At 37.0% G+C, this 16000-nt stretch overlaps 1 protein-coding gene across 7 annotated transcripts in view; it reads left to right on the top strand.

Moving 5' to 3' along the window:
- The window catches only part of LOC113041306 (signal peptide, CUB and EGF-like domain-containing protein 3), a 92787-nt gene extending 77339 nt beyond the window's left edge, over positions 1–15448 (top strand). For 5 of the 7 annotated variants that reach the window (XM_026199767.1, XM_026199771.1, XM_026199769.1 and 2 more), the window contains 14 exons: positions 359–475; positions 2386–2508; positions 2708–2824; positions 2917–3012; positions 4822–4938; positions 6167–6325; positions 6428–6631; positions 7414–7575; positions 7702–7869; positions 8486–8647; positions 8874–9071; positions 10665–10817; positions 10955–11034; positions 11640–15448. In XM_026199767.1, the coding sequence (XP_026055552.1) occupies positions 359–475; positions 2386–2508; positions 2708–2824; positions 2917–3012; positions 4822–4938; positions 6167–6325; positions 6428–6631; positions 7414–7575; positions 7702–7869; positions 8486–8647; positions 8874–9071; positions 10665–10817; positions 10955–11034; positions 11640–11792 (2009 nt within the window). In that variant the 3' untranslated portion in view covers positions 11793–15448. The remainder of the gene's footprint in view (positions 1–358; positions 476–2385; positions 2509–2707; positions 2825–2916; positions 3013–4821; positions 4939–6166; positions 6326–6427; positions 6632–7413; positions 7576–7701; positions 7870–8485; positions 8648–8873; positions 9072–10664; positions 10818–10954; positions 11035–11639) is intronic. The other 2 variants (XR_003275377.1, XM_026199770.1) reach the window with 2 other exon arrangements.
- The last annotated feature ends 552 nt before the right edge of the window (positions 15449–16000 follow it).

Here is a 16000-nt window from a genome sequence, read left to right as displayed (position 1 = left end):
CTTCTGCAGTAATGAGTGAGGTGGCAGTCAACAGAATCCAGAGGCCGACCCGAAACGGTCTTATGTTACGACACATTCCGTAATACGGCAGACGGGGGAGCGTTTAAGGCTAAATCATTTCCATATGTCCCGAGGAAATAAGGATGAGGGGTTTAAATACCTCGGCTCTAGCCAGGTAATGTGTGTTAATGAACAGCAGAAGGTCTATTAAGACCTAATTGGGGTTTCCACTGAAATGCTTGACGTCAGATGAAGCACCACATGGTAATGTTCATTGTGGCTACCGGCTTTCCACACTACAGTGTGAATTCAATAGTTGTCATATGAATAACAGTGTTTGTGTTTCCTGTTTCTGCAGATATAGATGAGTGTTCATTTGACCGGGCATGTGACCACACATGCGTGAACTCACCTGGAAGTTTCCAGTGCTACTGCCACAAAGGTTACGTCCTCTACGGCGTGGCTCACTGTGGAGGTAAGCCATGCATTATGGGAGTTTCTGTGTTACAAGAACAATGTCCATTTCCTCTGCAGTAAAGAAACATCTAATAGAAAACTCATGTTGGTAAACCCACTAGCTCTTCTTGGTAGGACCTTGGGCAAACACATCCAATGAAAACTGAGACTTTCCTATATAAATGCTCTCCAGTTTCCTCTGGCTGCAGTCGGGACCCTAAACAAATCTGTTAAGGTTTTTCTCCACCTTATTTTGCAACCAAGCTCTTTTCTTTGAATGTGCGAGACTTCCGATTCACTATCTGCTATAGAAGCACAGTAAATGATACAAAGCTACTAAAAGTGAATGACAGTGGAAGCCTTGCAGATTTAAGTAACATATGGGCTTATGTTATGATAGATTAGGCACTAGCTGATGTTTCAGGCTTATCTTTGAAATAATGGGTACTTGTTACTTTTGGATGTCCAGGAAAGTCTTATGAAAGTCTTGTAATTATATAAGCAATTTCAGATAAACCCAGTGCTAAAAGTCATGGTTATCTTGTCAGTCAGATGGTTTCTTCCCGTCCAAGCTGCATCAGTGAATCTTGTTTCAGGGCTGATTGAGCAGATGAGGACTCATTTAGTGATGGATGTGTCTAACTATTGTTGAGAGGGCCAGAAATAATGACTGTATCTCTGTGTCCGTTAGCACTAAGATAACACCCAGATTTATGGAGTTCTCTCTTTTGTTTCCAGAGAATGGTCATCGGTTTCCCATTGATAGGTTATCAGCGGGGAAATGGAAGTTAAAAACCCCTGATATACTCAGAGCGATGTATTTTATTTTTTTGTTCTTTGCTCAGGGATAGAAAGAAGTTTGAAATACCTTTGCAGTGGTTAACTTTATAACTTTCATTTCTGCTATAAAGCAGCTCTCCAGCGTGTTCATGTGTTTACTTGTGGCTGACCTCGATGGACTTAACAGAAGAAATGAACCGGAGAAGATTTCCAGAGCACCACATCATCAGCGTGGACCAATGGTGTTTTGATGGCGTTTACCGTTCGCCAAACTGTTTTGAACTCCTTAAACAAACTGATTTTGTTCTAAAATAAGTCACAACAGTTTGTTCTTCAGTTTTGCTTTAAGTATATCAGGGCCTTAAAGCTGCAAAAAGCCTTGGGTTGGAATTGATTGTTGTAGGGTTTACAGTCCAAGAACGTCTAAACTTTTTGGTTTAGGTCTTCCTCTATTCAAGTAGATTGGAGTTATACCTGCACAACTTGAAAGCAGCTGCCTGAGTGTGTCATCAAGTGGACTTGACTATTAAAAGGGACTTTGACCAAAGTCTATAACTACAAGAGGTTAACAGAAGTGTCAATCTAACACTGGTTTTCTCTTCCCCCATCCCCTTCCATGCTCTTTAGATTAATGAAGGCTCGGGATCAGGGAAAGGAAATGTGAAAGTCAAAGGTTTAGCCTGGAGCCGGTTCAAATCTGATGGGGAACAAAAGAACGACAAAGACAAGGAAAACCCGACTAGCCTAGCAAGCGAGCTCTGTATTCCTTAAAGAAACAAAAAAAAACCCTGCTCTCCCACTATTCAGAAAATTTATGTTGAAACACATTTTGTCTTTGTCTCTGTTTTTAATCCACTCGTTTTGTCTCTTGTTTGGCTTTGGTTTTCTGTTTTCTATTTTTTTTCCTCTGCTGGTTTTGTTCCAGTGTTGGGGAGTAACTAACTAAAAGTACTGATGATGCTAACCTGTCTAATTTGTTAACTTAGCTTTTAATCCATGTTAGATTCACTTGTCACAATGGAAATTGAAAGTTGATTTTATGTGAATTGCATTGTTGGACGAAGCGAAGGTTTTCATCAGTTGAATGTCCATATTTATGTCCTTTATAACAAACATAAATCATTTATAATCATCTGCTATGTTTTATAGATATTGATGAGTGCAGCATTAATCGGGGTGGCTGTAAATTCGGATGCGTGAACACTCTGGGCAGTTATGAGTGTACCTGCCCTCCTGGTTACAAACTGCACTGGAACAGGAAGGACTGTGTCGGTATGTGGACAAGAGGGCCACCTAGAGGCCATTCGGATGACACTAAAATATTATGATTCAAACCCAAATGCCAAAAACTGCTTATTTGATAAATTATAGATTTGTATTAGTTGATTTTCTTTTAGATCCAAACACTTTTGATGCATATTAACATAATTCAGTGTACTTTCTTGGAGTTAAACTTACAATTTCTGCACAGAGATCGTGAAATGTACATCCAATCTGGTCGCCCCCAAAGCCACCCTTACTTGCAGTAAGACTGGGAAAAAAGAGAGCTGCTCTCTCACGTGTGCATCCAAAGCACATTACCTATCAGGTACAAACCATTACCCTCCCAATTACTTAATTTAACGAGCTTGTGCAGTCAACTCTAATGCTGGTGATCGATTTTCATTTTACGTTCCACAGAATCAGACAACAGCTATTCTGTCAGCTGTGGAATACCCATCCTACGAGGTAAATCTCAGAGCAGATTAAATGCAAGCAGCGTCCAGAGCTGCATAGGTAAGATCATACATGCGTCCCAACATCTTCCTCATCTCACAGGCAGTAGAATCAAGTTTTTTTAATTTTTATTTTCACAAAAAGGGTATTCAAGTCATAACTGAGGAGTAGGTCAGTCAAGACTTGAATCTTGGCGACTAATGGTGTGCACTTTCCACAAATATGGTAGACCTTGACCATTTTACCATTGCAAGTTTCCTTACAGGTAATCTCATTAGAGGGAATCTCATTTTTGTAGTGAGATATGTTACAGAAACCATTAAGCATATTAACTATAGACTAACATTTGGACATATACTAGCAAGTCTGTTACCCATTTTAGCATAGTGTTTATTATTTATCCTAATTTATTTATCAAAGTTTTAGTATGAAGGATTCCACATATAAACTAATAGAAAATCAAACAGATCATATATTATTAGGGCCCAAGCCACTAAGGAACACAGTCAGAAAACTTGATTTATATCTCACACATACTTGCACATATTCATATGAAACTCGGTACACTCACTGAGTCGAACAACTTTCTCACTTTTCGCATGTTATAGGTTCTGCCCAACAGGAAGTTGGTTATTCAGGGCTGTGTAAAAAGATCATGCTGTGGAGTTTGATATACTTGTCTTTTTATTTATTTTTTTACCCGATTGCCACCCAACTCAGTGAACTTGATCTCAAGTAGAGAAAGAAAACATTTCAGTGGTTTGTTCATGAAGATGAAGACTAAGCTGTAATGCAGGCAAAAATAATTAACCTGCTTAAAGATCAATTAAATAATTTAAAGATGCTTATAAATAATTTAAGGTTTGATAACACTTTACAATAATGGCTCATTTGTTAACTAGTAAATGCATTAACTGACAAGAACTATCAATGAACAGTATAATTTTACAGCATTTATTAATGGTTGCTCATGTTAGATAATCAGAATGCATTAATTTCAATTCACTTTGCATTAATTAATGTTAACAGATAAAATTGTATTACTTAACTTATTACTAACATTAATAAATGCTTTATAATTATTGTTCATATTAATTTATATAGTTAAGTTTAATAACTGAAACCTTATTGTAAAGTATTGCCAAAGTTTTATATTTTGTTGTGTGTGTATGTGTGTGTCTCTTGATGGATTGGATTAACCCTTTCATTGCTGTATTCATTAAAACCATTCTCCAGAAGTTACCTGGGTGGCGTTTGCGCTGATGGCTTGGGCCCGTCATCGCTGCTTGCAGCTATATTTTAATTTGATCTCATGTGGTTAATGATAAACATTTTCTTAGTGCTAAGCCCCTCAATTTCACTGATTATTTGTTGAAAAATACTTAATTTCCTAAGATATTTCAGTCCTTTTTTGTACCCTATTTGCTGAAAGTGCCGTCAAACAGAACCTGGAAATCGATAAGACGTTTCTTTTGAGCAGCTGCAGTCGATGATTCTGAGAAACATAATGGAAGATACATCGCAGCTGTCCAATTACATGATCACTTGATGCGCTTGGCAAATTAGAAACTTATTTACCATGCCTGATGTTTGTTTTGATGTCAAACTTGTTTCACATTAGGATGCCTGTCACGGAACACTATAATCTCAAATTGCTGTTCCTCATAAGTGTTCAGAGTGAGCATAAAGCTAACACGAATCTGCTTTAAATGTTCACAAACAGCCCAGCTGGTTTTGTTTTTTCAATCAAGCGCGTTGCATGTAGCGAGCCAGCAGCTGTGAATGAATGTAGTTAGCAAGTAGTTGTCAGCAAGGACTTTATATGAATCATGTTGAGCTGCATGTCAAGGCCTCTTTGTTTGGTTGTAGAGACTCAGGCTCCTCCAGTGAAGCAGACGGCATCCTTCCGGATCAAGAACGCCAAATGTCACCTGCACCCGAAGCATAAAGGGAGGGCAGAGGACAACGGCAGACAGATCGGGCCAGGTCAGAGGTCATAGGGGCCAGGAAATGAAGGGTACCATGTCATTTCGATGGTCCCTGTTGTGGAATAAGGTCATAGGACTGTTTGTTGAGGGAGCTGCATTCTTATTTTGCTACATAGACAGCAATAATTGGGATAAAATGGATAGTTTACCCAAAAATGAAAATTCTGTTATCATTTACTCACACTAACGTCATCCCAAACCCATAAGACTTTAACATTCAAAATATTCCTAACATTTTTTCGAAGTAGTTCTAATATTCAGTCTTTCTCAACTAGTGCTGAAACTAATGACTATTTTGATAATGATTAGTTGACCAATTAATCTGAAAATGTAATCGGTCAACTAATTATTACCAAAATAGTCGTTTGTTGCAGCACTAGTTGAGAAAGACTGAATATTAGGACTGCTTCGAAAAAATGTTAGGGATATTTTGAATGTTAACCAAAGTCTTATGCAATAATGACTTAAAAAGCCTTTCTTTCTTGTTTTTTTTTGTTGACAAAATACACAATTCCACATGCCGCCTAATGCTGTCCTTCAAACAGATGTGCCAACTAAATGCTATAAACAATACTGTGTGGTGATTTGGTGTATGGAGAGTTTAAATAGACGAATGGACAAAGGACAGTTTAAATCCCTAAACTAAAAACAGAGATCATAAAGGAGATAATAAAGGAAACACACTCAGTGTTAACAGATGAGAGGAATGTTTTGTGTCAACACACAAATTAACTCTGAATACATTAACCTGTTACTGTCCATTGTTTTTTCTGTAAATGTAAGGAACGTCTAAATATATATTCAATTACACACTGTTATCCCTTTACAGTTACTATCATAAAATACTTGAATTACATGATGACTTTTAAACCTAAATTTAACATGCCATAACAGATATTTCAGCAAAATGAATATTTTTTGCACTGCATATTCATTTTCTCCCTCCCTCTACTGCATTCAGTCTGTTTGAAGCACTACTGCTCGTTCAGTTAATCCTGAAGTTTAAAACAGACTGTCAGGATGAGACATAATGCAAAAGAAAAAGACTTTGTTATTGTTTATATGTAAAAAAGGTGAGTAAATAATAACTATTTAAAATTTTGGGTGCCTTTAAATCCCCATTATTGCACAGTTCATGCAGAGTTACTAAGTTGACAATCTAGTAGTCTTTCCAAAAAAAGTACATTGAAGTGCTCTCTTTGTGTGAATAATATCTTGATTTCCAGGTGGCCAACCGTGCAACAACTGCCTGGTCACGTTCGTTAACCTGAAGTGCGATTCGTCTAAGAAGGCCAAAGGTCGTCGGGCACGTAACCCATCAAGCAAAGAGGTCACGCGCATCACTCTGGAGCTGGAGGCTGAGGTCAAGCCAGGAGACGCCACTGGTGAGTCTGACATCATGACACATGAAATAAACCCAGAAAATGCAGGATGAGCGTGGAAATGTGGTGCATGAAGGTCACAATGTTTATCTTGTTCTCCTGTAGGGAACTGTAACATGATGTGTCAAAGGCAGCGCATGGAGCAGCAGATTAAAGCATACATTAAAGCCCTGAAAAAATCCATCAACCAGGATCGTTTCCTCATCCGTGTGGCTGGATTGGAGTACGAGGTGGCACAGAAGGTCCCACAAGCTGGACTGAGGCAGGAGAACTGTGGACCGGGTCGAGAAAAAGACAGCGGCCGCTGTGGTAAGAACGGAAGAGTGAGCGGGGTATGTTTTATATTAACCCCTTCTCCACTGCAACATGATGCAAGAGAGCTATATCTTTTAACAAAGTGGCAAATGTTAAGAATGAATGAGAGCATCTACTAGAGATGGTCTGGGACTTGCACTGTCACAGAACAGTTGACTTGTAGGCCATATAGTAGAGTCTCTAAATTAGCGACTCATGAAATAAAAAGCTTTAGGTCTACAAAGGAGGAAACTTTTTTGAGATCATTATGAGACTGTGAAAATGTGTTAATGTTTGCTTTTTTATATTCCATGGCAGTTTTTCACCAAAAATACCTGGAAATTATACATTTTATATAAATAAAATGTGAAAAAAATTATCAGTTCATAAAACTAACCTGCAGCATATAGAAATATGTTGCTGAAAAAGATTTGGCTTTGAGTCTGATCGACTAAGCTTGTCTGTTTTTCTATGCAGAATTGGCGCAAAATGTGTAAAATGAACAGAAGTTATGCCATTGCTGATTTTTGACAATGATAGTTATCTGAGATTGCTTGCAAACATTTATAAAAAACTAATTGGAAAGTACTGACAACAAATGCAATGGAAACCAACTAAAACAAAGTTCACAATTTTTCAAGTTACGAATTATAGCATTTTACATGGATCACTAAAAACCACAAGGTCTTTAGAGAGTCTAGTTTAAATGTTGCATTTGTCAAAAAAAAGAAAAAAAGAAACAGAGCTCGGAATTTCAGCTTCCTCACTGCTGCCCCCTGCTGGCTGCTCTCTCTTAGTCAGATGTTTGCCGGGGTCATACTACCACGGTGAGCAGGAACGCTGCATCCAGTGCCCACCTGGAACATTCCAGGAACGTGAAGGTCAGCTGGCCTGTGACCTTTGTCCTGGAGGAGACCGCCATGGCCCAACAGGGGCCCGCAACATCACGTCATGTGCAGGTAACTAGTCCTAGTCTATCTGTGTGCATTATAATAGATGTAAATGTTTGCTTCACTAGTCACTTATTCATGTTTCTCCTAAGAGTACATTTTTAACCATTCTTGGCCATTTTTGTCTGTTTATAGGTCAGTGTCCACCTGGTTATTTCTCCAGCGACGGGTTCAAGCCCTGTCAGCTGTGCCCCGTGGGAACGTACCAACCCGACCCAGGACGAACTCTCTGTTTCCCCTGTGGAGGTGGGCTCGGGACCAAAAGAGAGGGCGCCAGCTCCTTTAATGACTGTGAGGTCAAAGGTCAGACATTTTGAGACTACAGTGCAGTGCATTTATATAAACCTAGACAGTGAGGAAAAATAATGTTTGGAGCAAAACACTTTGCACAGTTTGTATGTTGTTTACACCAGTGCCATCATTTTAGGTTTTAGCAATATAAAAAAATTTGTTGCAATTTTTAGTTAACGTTTAACATGTTAAATAAAATATTAGAAATATTATGTGAGGAGAGTAATGAAAATTTAAATAAAGGTTTATTACTAAGGGTTGTGGTTTATTTAACATTATTATTATTTAATGACCAAATAAAGCATGTCTTAACCCATTTTGTGCACGTTTCGTAGATTACTCGCACTTGATTACCATAAGCTAGTTGGCGACCTTAAGCTAATTTGCGTTGCATTTTATAGATTACGTCGATAATTACGGAAATGATCCAGCTGCATCTGTATTCTTTAATTTGCACGTTGATTAACTTCGGTTTATTCCACTTCTATCGCACTTTGAATAAAATTGTTATCTCGCGCTAATTTGTACTGTTTAGTAAATCTGGGCGTCAGACTCTTGTGGTCCATGCGTGCACGAAGGATGCTTCATGGTAAATCAGCCCATGTGATATTGGTGTTTGTGTGTGTAGTGTTGTGTTCTCCAGGTCACTATTATAACACCTCAGTTCATCGTTGCATCCGCTGTCCTCATGGAACCTACCAGGCTGAGTTCAGACAGAACTACTGTATTTCCTGTCCTGGAAACACCACCACAGACTTCGACGGGGCCATCAGTGTGTCTCAATGCAAGAGTGAGTCCATTCATTCTTAAGCACAACTTCTGATCAGTCGAATAATCAGGCTAATTTGAAATCTGAAAATAAAAGCAATATGAGATTGGCAAATTGCATTTCGTGGGAGTTGATGTGTTTTACAGGATAAACCTGTATTTTAGCATTTAAGGAATAAAAAGTTATCCAGGTCTAGAAATGTTCCATTTTACCATAATGTTGTCTTGTTTGTTGGTGGTGTGTTCAGATCGGGAATGTGGGGGTGAAATAGGTGAGTTCATAGGGTACATCGAGTCCCCCAACTATCCAGGAAACTACCCGGCCAATGTAGAGTGCGTCTGGACGATCAACCCTCCACACAAACGCAAGATTCTGATCGTGGTTCCGGAGATCTTCCTCCCATCTGAGGATGAGTGTGGAGATGTGCTAGTAATGAGGAAGAACGGTAAGTTTTTGTTTCTCTGCTAGGCTTAACCTTTAAATCAACTGTCAAAAATGATTTCACACTTTCAGTGCAACATGCTAAAGATGGCCAGCTAACGTTAACGTAGCCTACCGTTCAAAAGTTGCAATAATGTTAAAAATACTGTACAGAAGAATATTATTGCAATTTCAGATAACGGTTTTCTATTTGAATATACTTTAAAACTATTTTTTACTGTAATCAAAGCTGAAATTTCAGCATCATTAATTCAGTCTTCAGTCACATCATCTTTCAGAAATCATTCTAATATGCTGATTTATTATCAGTGATGGAAAATGTTGGTACTCCTTGATATTTTTTTTCAACCTATGATAATTTTTTCAGGATGGTTTGAATTCCAAGTAAAAAAAAAAAAAAACTATATATATATATATATATATATATATATATATATATATATATATATATATATATATAAATTTAAAAATGAAATTGTAAATAAAAAAAGTGTATATATATATATATATATATATATATATATATGCTGTTCAAATGTACCTCTTTTAAATGTTTGGGGTCGGTCATTTTTATTTTATATAAATTAATATTTATTTCCAAGAAAGAATGTGTTAAATAAATAGAAAGTGATGGTTTATACTTTGAATAAATTGTTGTTGTTTTTAACTTTTTATTCATCAAAGAATTATGAAAGAAACTATCACGGCTTCCAAAAAATATTGAGCTGCACAACTGTTTCCAACATTAATAATCAATCAGCATATTGCCGATAAATCAGAAAAGGGTTGTTCGAGCACTCTGAGAAAAAAAAGGTACAAAAGCTGTCACGATACATTTTCAAAAGGCACAACTTTGTACCAAAAGAGTCCATATTGATACCTTAAAGATACATCTAAGGTACAAAAGTGTATCTTTTGAAAAGGTACTGCCCCAGTGACAGCTTTTGTACTTTTTTTTTTTCTGAGCGTGAGATGAACTACACTAGCCTGCTGAAATTAAAAGCAGAGGCATCAAGTTGGACGCATTCTGCTCCCGGAAGTGACGCTCTCACAGTGTTTGCATACTCATTCACAGGGGAAGTGAATTAAACGCAGTATTTGTCAAATACACGTTTCATAAATGTTTTCTTGAGTAACACAAACAATATACTGCTTAATACAGCACCATCTGTATCAACATAAACGTATACTATTTAAATACCAATAAAGGGTGGGTATGCATTGCTTTGTGGTGCCGCAAGAAGTGGAAAAAGCCTAATGATATCTGAATTATCTTGTGACACTGAAAACTGGAGTAAAGAATGATGGCCATTCTGCTTTGCATAACAGGAAAAAAATTATATATTAAACCGTTATTTTAAATTGTATTATTACAGTTGATTGCTGTTTTGCAGCCTTGATGAGCATAAGAAACAACTTTAAAAAAAAAAAAAAACACTTAAAACCCAAACCTTTGGACAGCAGTCTAGGTTTGATATTAGTGTTATAAAATATTGACTTACCAGGGTTTCTGCAGTCTTTCCATGTTAGTGGAAAGTGAAAAGACTCCTCAAAATAGGTAAGCTTTGATTTGAATGCTGACATTTTCTTTCCTTAGGGTCAGCGGCCTCTATCACCACTTACGAAACATGTCAGACGTATGAGAGGCCGATTGCTTTTACAGCACGATCGCGCCGCCTCTGGATCAACTTCAAATCCAACGATGTAAACAGCGCTCGCGGATTTCAGATTCCATACGTCACTTACGATGGTACGGTCTCGAGATCAGCCCTAGTCTGTGTGTGTGTGTGTGTGTGTGTGTGTGTGTGTGTAATGCTACAAATTCTCAGGAGAAAGATTTGTGATGGGTTTCATTGTCACTAAAGTGTTTGATTTTCTTGTATTTAGAAGACTATGAGCAACTGGTTGAAGACATTGTAAGAGACGGAAGACTTTACGCCTCTGAAAACCATCAAGAAATACTTAAGGTCAGTTTTGCATGGAATGCACTGCAAAATGAAATGCATTTTTTTCCCAATACAAATCTAAACATTCTTAAGATAAATTAACATGAGAAGTAAAATGATTTAAAGTGCTTCAAAAGTCTTTGAAACAATGTATCAAAAGCAAGTTTTTGTTTAAAAAAGAAAAGAAAAAGTATCTGCCAATGGGTAAAAAAATTGTTTTCCCCTTTAAAACTAATTTACTTTTCTGTCCCGACTTGCAGATGTATTTCTTGTTTCACTTAATTAAGTGAGCTTTTAAATAAAGCTCACTTAATTTCAATACTGTTGTTTTTAGGAAAAAGCAACTTAGTTTCTTAAATTAACAATGTTTAAATATTTATACTGGAAAACAAGAAAAACCATTTGTAATGAAGTCTAACTTTACAATGCATGTGTTATTTTTTATGTCTCATTTACTATATCTCTTTATGGGAAACCCGTACATTGCTCCAAGTGTGATTTTTGCTTAAACTGTATTTTAAGTAATAAAATGATTGTTTAAACTGCTTGTTTCCATGCAATGACCATACATGATGACACATTTTATTCCAGGTCTCATTCCATTTCACTCTTTTGTTTCTCACCAGGATAAAAAACTGATTAAAACTCTGTTCGACGTGCTGGCTCACCCAAACAATTACTACAAGTACTCAACTCGGGACTCAACAGAGATGCTCCCGCGCTCCTTCATACGCCTCATCCACAGCAAAGTCTCCGCCTTCCTGCGTCCGTACAAATAATCAAAAGCGCCATCCGCCTCCACACACCTCCTGTCACCTGGCCTCGAGTCAATAGGATCCTACACACACATTTAAAGGAAATACACACACACACACACACATTTTCAACGGCACACGCACAACCACACTATGCAGATGTTTCACTTTAACCTTTTTCTTTTCTTTTTCTTGTCAGTCATCTCTGAGGGGAAAAAAAGCTTCTGTGTGGTCTACATGTAACGCAGTCATATCGAGCCAAACCGAAGTGTTTTCTTTCTCTACGTGTCGGTCACCTTTCTGTGATGTGTCGATGTTTTGTTTTTTTAATCGTTCTGTGGTTTGCACGCTCAGTCCTGAGGCATCCCTAAGAGAAAGATGATGTTTGGGTGGTTCCCACACCCCCCGTTAAGAGCGACGTGTGAGTCTAAACACGCCTGATTGTGTTGTACAGACTAAAGAAAGTTGTAGCATGTCAAAGAGAAGAAAAATATTTTGCCGAACTGGAGCTAGCTGTGATTGTGCTTTAAAAGTAGGCTTTTTTTCCCAAGTTCCAGCTCTCGTAAACTCGTAGTTCTCAAGATAAATGTACAATCTTTTGTATATCTGTACTTTTAGTGTGCTCTTGGTAAGATCTAATTCATATCAAGCATTTCACGATGTTAAAGCATTATATTTGAGCTCCTAGAGCATACATTTAATCTCTAAAGGTCATGCTGTTAAAACAGTAATGTTTTATTAAGGTCTAGCTGTTCGGATTGTATTATTTTCAACTGCATATTCTTCAATTTCCTAATATTCAAGTTAATTTAACATAAAGAGGCATAAGAGATATGTGGGTTATTGGAAAGGCTCGGGTGATGAAAAGGTCAGTTGGTATTGTAAAAACTGTTAACACTCAGTTCTGTGAAGGTTTTTTTGCAGGACATGCAATTGCTGCTTCTTCAGAAACGTCACTTTAAGCCTTCGGTTTTACCTAATGCGATTCAATAAGTTTCCTACAGAGAAGAGCAGTCGAGGGGCCCAACTCTTTCACAGGTTGGAAGTAATGTTTTCATAATGCAGACATGAATCACTGATACACTGATGATATGAATCACATAAACCACAGGTTGGATGGACTTGAGTAAAATAAAAATAAAATATGGCTCCGCTCCACATTTCAGGATGAAAGGACAGTGTTTTGAGATTTTGCACAATATGAAAGGACCCAAAGAGAAGCAGCATATGGGTTACAGATGTTGGGTTTCACCAGAACGTGGTGAGAAGTGCCTGAAGTGCAAAAGGTGTCAGGATAAACCTGTGGATGTGGACATTCATGAGTGTTTCTTGTATGAATTATGAACCCGTTTATAGGTAAAGCCCTTCACCTAAAGTTAGAAAAGAACAAGGAGGTCAAACCATACCCAGTTTGATATGTAAACACGAAAGGACTGGTCCAAATGGTCATTTACTTTTCTCTTTTTTTTGTATATTGTAAATATGAAATAAACGTAGACTAATTGGAGCCTGAGAGATAAGTCCAAACACAAGTTGTTCTCCCGACCTTGTATTTACCGTTGTGCTATCCTCATGTCCAAGGCTGACGCAAAAGAACTTTAAACATTATCACCAGATACTTACTCTTTGCAAGTATGCAAACGCTTGGCCAATGTGTTGCAAGCACATTGGTCCCAGTTGTATATAAACATGCACTCTTGCATTCATGCAGTCTTTGGGCCTTAAAGGAATAGTTCACTCAAAAATGAAAATTAGCCCATTATTCACTCACTATCAAGCCATCCCAGTCGTATATGGCTTCCTTTCTTTCAGATGAATCCAATTATAGTTTTATAAAAAGGTGTTGCATGCATCGGTCCAAAAGAAGTGAAATAAAGCGCATCCATGCATAATAAAAAAGTGTCTCACACGGCTCCGGAGAGTGAACGCAGGCCTCCTGTAGCGAATCATTGCATTTTTGTATGAAAAATATCCTTTTTTAAAACGTAATAATCAATTTAATCTAGCTTACACCAACAGTTTTACACAGAAGCAGTTCCGGGAGCATGATGTCAGCATTGTGCATTTGTTTTGATCTCTCTGCTGCATTTCCACATTCGTCACTTCGGAGCGGCACATTCCCAAAGCTAACCTCATACGTCATTCCCCCAGAGTTACTTCCATAAATTAAATAGATTATTATGTTTTAAATACAGATATTTTTCTTACAAAAATGCATCGATTTGCTACAGGAGGCATTTTTTTCACCCCCAGGAGCCATGTGAGGCACTTTTTATTATGGATGGATGCGCTTTTTTTCACTTCTTTTGGACTGATGCATGCAACACCCACTGAAGGCCATTAAACAGCCTGGAAGATCAAAGACCATTTTTAATATATCTACAACTGGATTCATCTGAATGAAGAAAATCATATACACCTAATTTTGTAATTAGGTGTATATGCAAATTTTTTATTTTTGGGTGAACTAACTTTTTGAAATAAAAAAATAAAAAACATAAAGCTTGCTCTATACATCAACTTTGACTTGCTCAATGATATTCTCTTCGCCATCTCAGTAGTTCACCTAAAAGACAAATCTCCCTGTAGTTTACACTAATGAAGTGCTCAGAATGCAACATAGTACTTGCACATTTCAGAAAACGGCAATTAATTAAAACAAGCTTTAAAAAAATGCATTTACATAATTGCGTAGAATGTTTTGGGACCATTTCTGTGCTGAAAAAAAAAGACCGTTTTGTGGTATTGACTTTGCTGGCTCCACATGGGATCAAATGCATTTAACCGTAATCTTTGCGTTTAATCCAAATCTCTTTTAATTAAAGTTAATCCATCTACAGATACACATGGTTGTCCCACCCAGTTTTTTGTTTGTTTGTTTTTTGGTTATGGACAGAAAATGTTAACCCTGAAGACTATATCATAAAATCCAACTAATCCAACAATCCAAACTAAAGAGATTGGAATTTGTGTGATATTTGCAAAGGTTATTTTACGAAGCAGTTATTGACTTTTTAGGTATTTTGTACATTTGTCAGCTATTACATGGGTCACTAATATAATTGTTTAAATGTATAAATATGATAGTATAGAAAGATAGAAATAAAATAAAATCTTGAATTAACCCAAGAAGTGAAATGTCAATACTGCCCCACTCTCAGAAATGAAAACTCAACATCTATTACTAAACATGTCATGTGTGCAGCACTGCGAGTTGGATATTTCAGTCAAAAAAATGGATGGGTCATATGTGAAATAGCCATGAAATGAAAAGTTTGTGGCAAAGTAGTCAATGTTTTGTTGAATGTTCACTAAAAGAAATGCAGAGTATTAGCTACTCTAACTAGTCAATGTCATTGGCGGTCTGTGACTGCTGCTTTATTTTTATAATTTCCCCTCTGTCTTTGCTCTACCAAACCCATTTTAAACCATGTTAAATTTTTCTGATAAATAATCCATGTTGCTGTTTTATTTTTAATTTTTGTGTTGTTGTTGTTTTTTCATTTATCTTTTCTCCATTTTTCTTTTAACCAGTGTCTTTTTGTTAGAGAAAAATATACTTTGCCACAATGTTTCATGGAATGGGAAATGGTATTTGCACTTGAAATTTGTTTATGCTCATGTAAAAATGTCTGGATTTTGTATTGTCTTTTTAAATGAAAGAAATTGGTGTTCCTAAAGTTGTCTGTTTTGATTTCTTTGCATGTATACAGAAAAAAGGTCACTAGAACACAAAAGCAAAAAATATAAGATTTAAATAAAGGTAAACAATAAACAATAATAGTGAATACATAAAAGTATCCACAATGCAGAAGAGTACATAAATATAGTCACTCATAGAGCATCACAGCCACAGCTGGTGCGGGAAGTAAAAATTCAATGCAATTTCTGCATTGACATTTGGGATATAAGCCATAAAAACGTAACCATACATGGTAGACTTAAAACCAGCTACGGCTGTACTAAGCGATAGTATATGCTGATATAAACGCAAAAGGATCATGGGGCACTAACCTTGTTTTGATATAAATGCCTTTTATTCGCGATGTCTTGGCTAAGTACTTCATTACTCACAATCCTGAACAATCCCAAAATCCCACAGTGATGCTTTTGATTGGTGGAGCTCGTGTAACCGTCTGGTTAAACCCCGCGAAGGTCCGTGAAGACTGAAGATCATTAATATAAAAATAAATTTAAAAAAAAACCTGTGTTGCATTTTTGCACGGTAGACT

This window comes from Carassius auratus, chromosome 23 (assembly GCF_003368295.1).
Source record: "Carassius auratus strain Wakin chromosome 23, ASM336829v1, whole genome shotgun sequence".
Lineage (NCBI taxonomy): Eukaryota > Metazoa > Chordata > Actinopteri > Cypriniformes > Cyprinidae > Carassius > Carassius auratus.
This window is presented reverse-complemented; position numbering and strand designations above follow the sequence as displayed.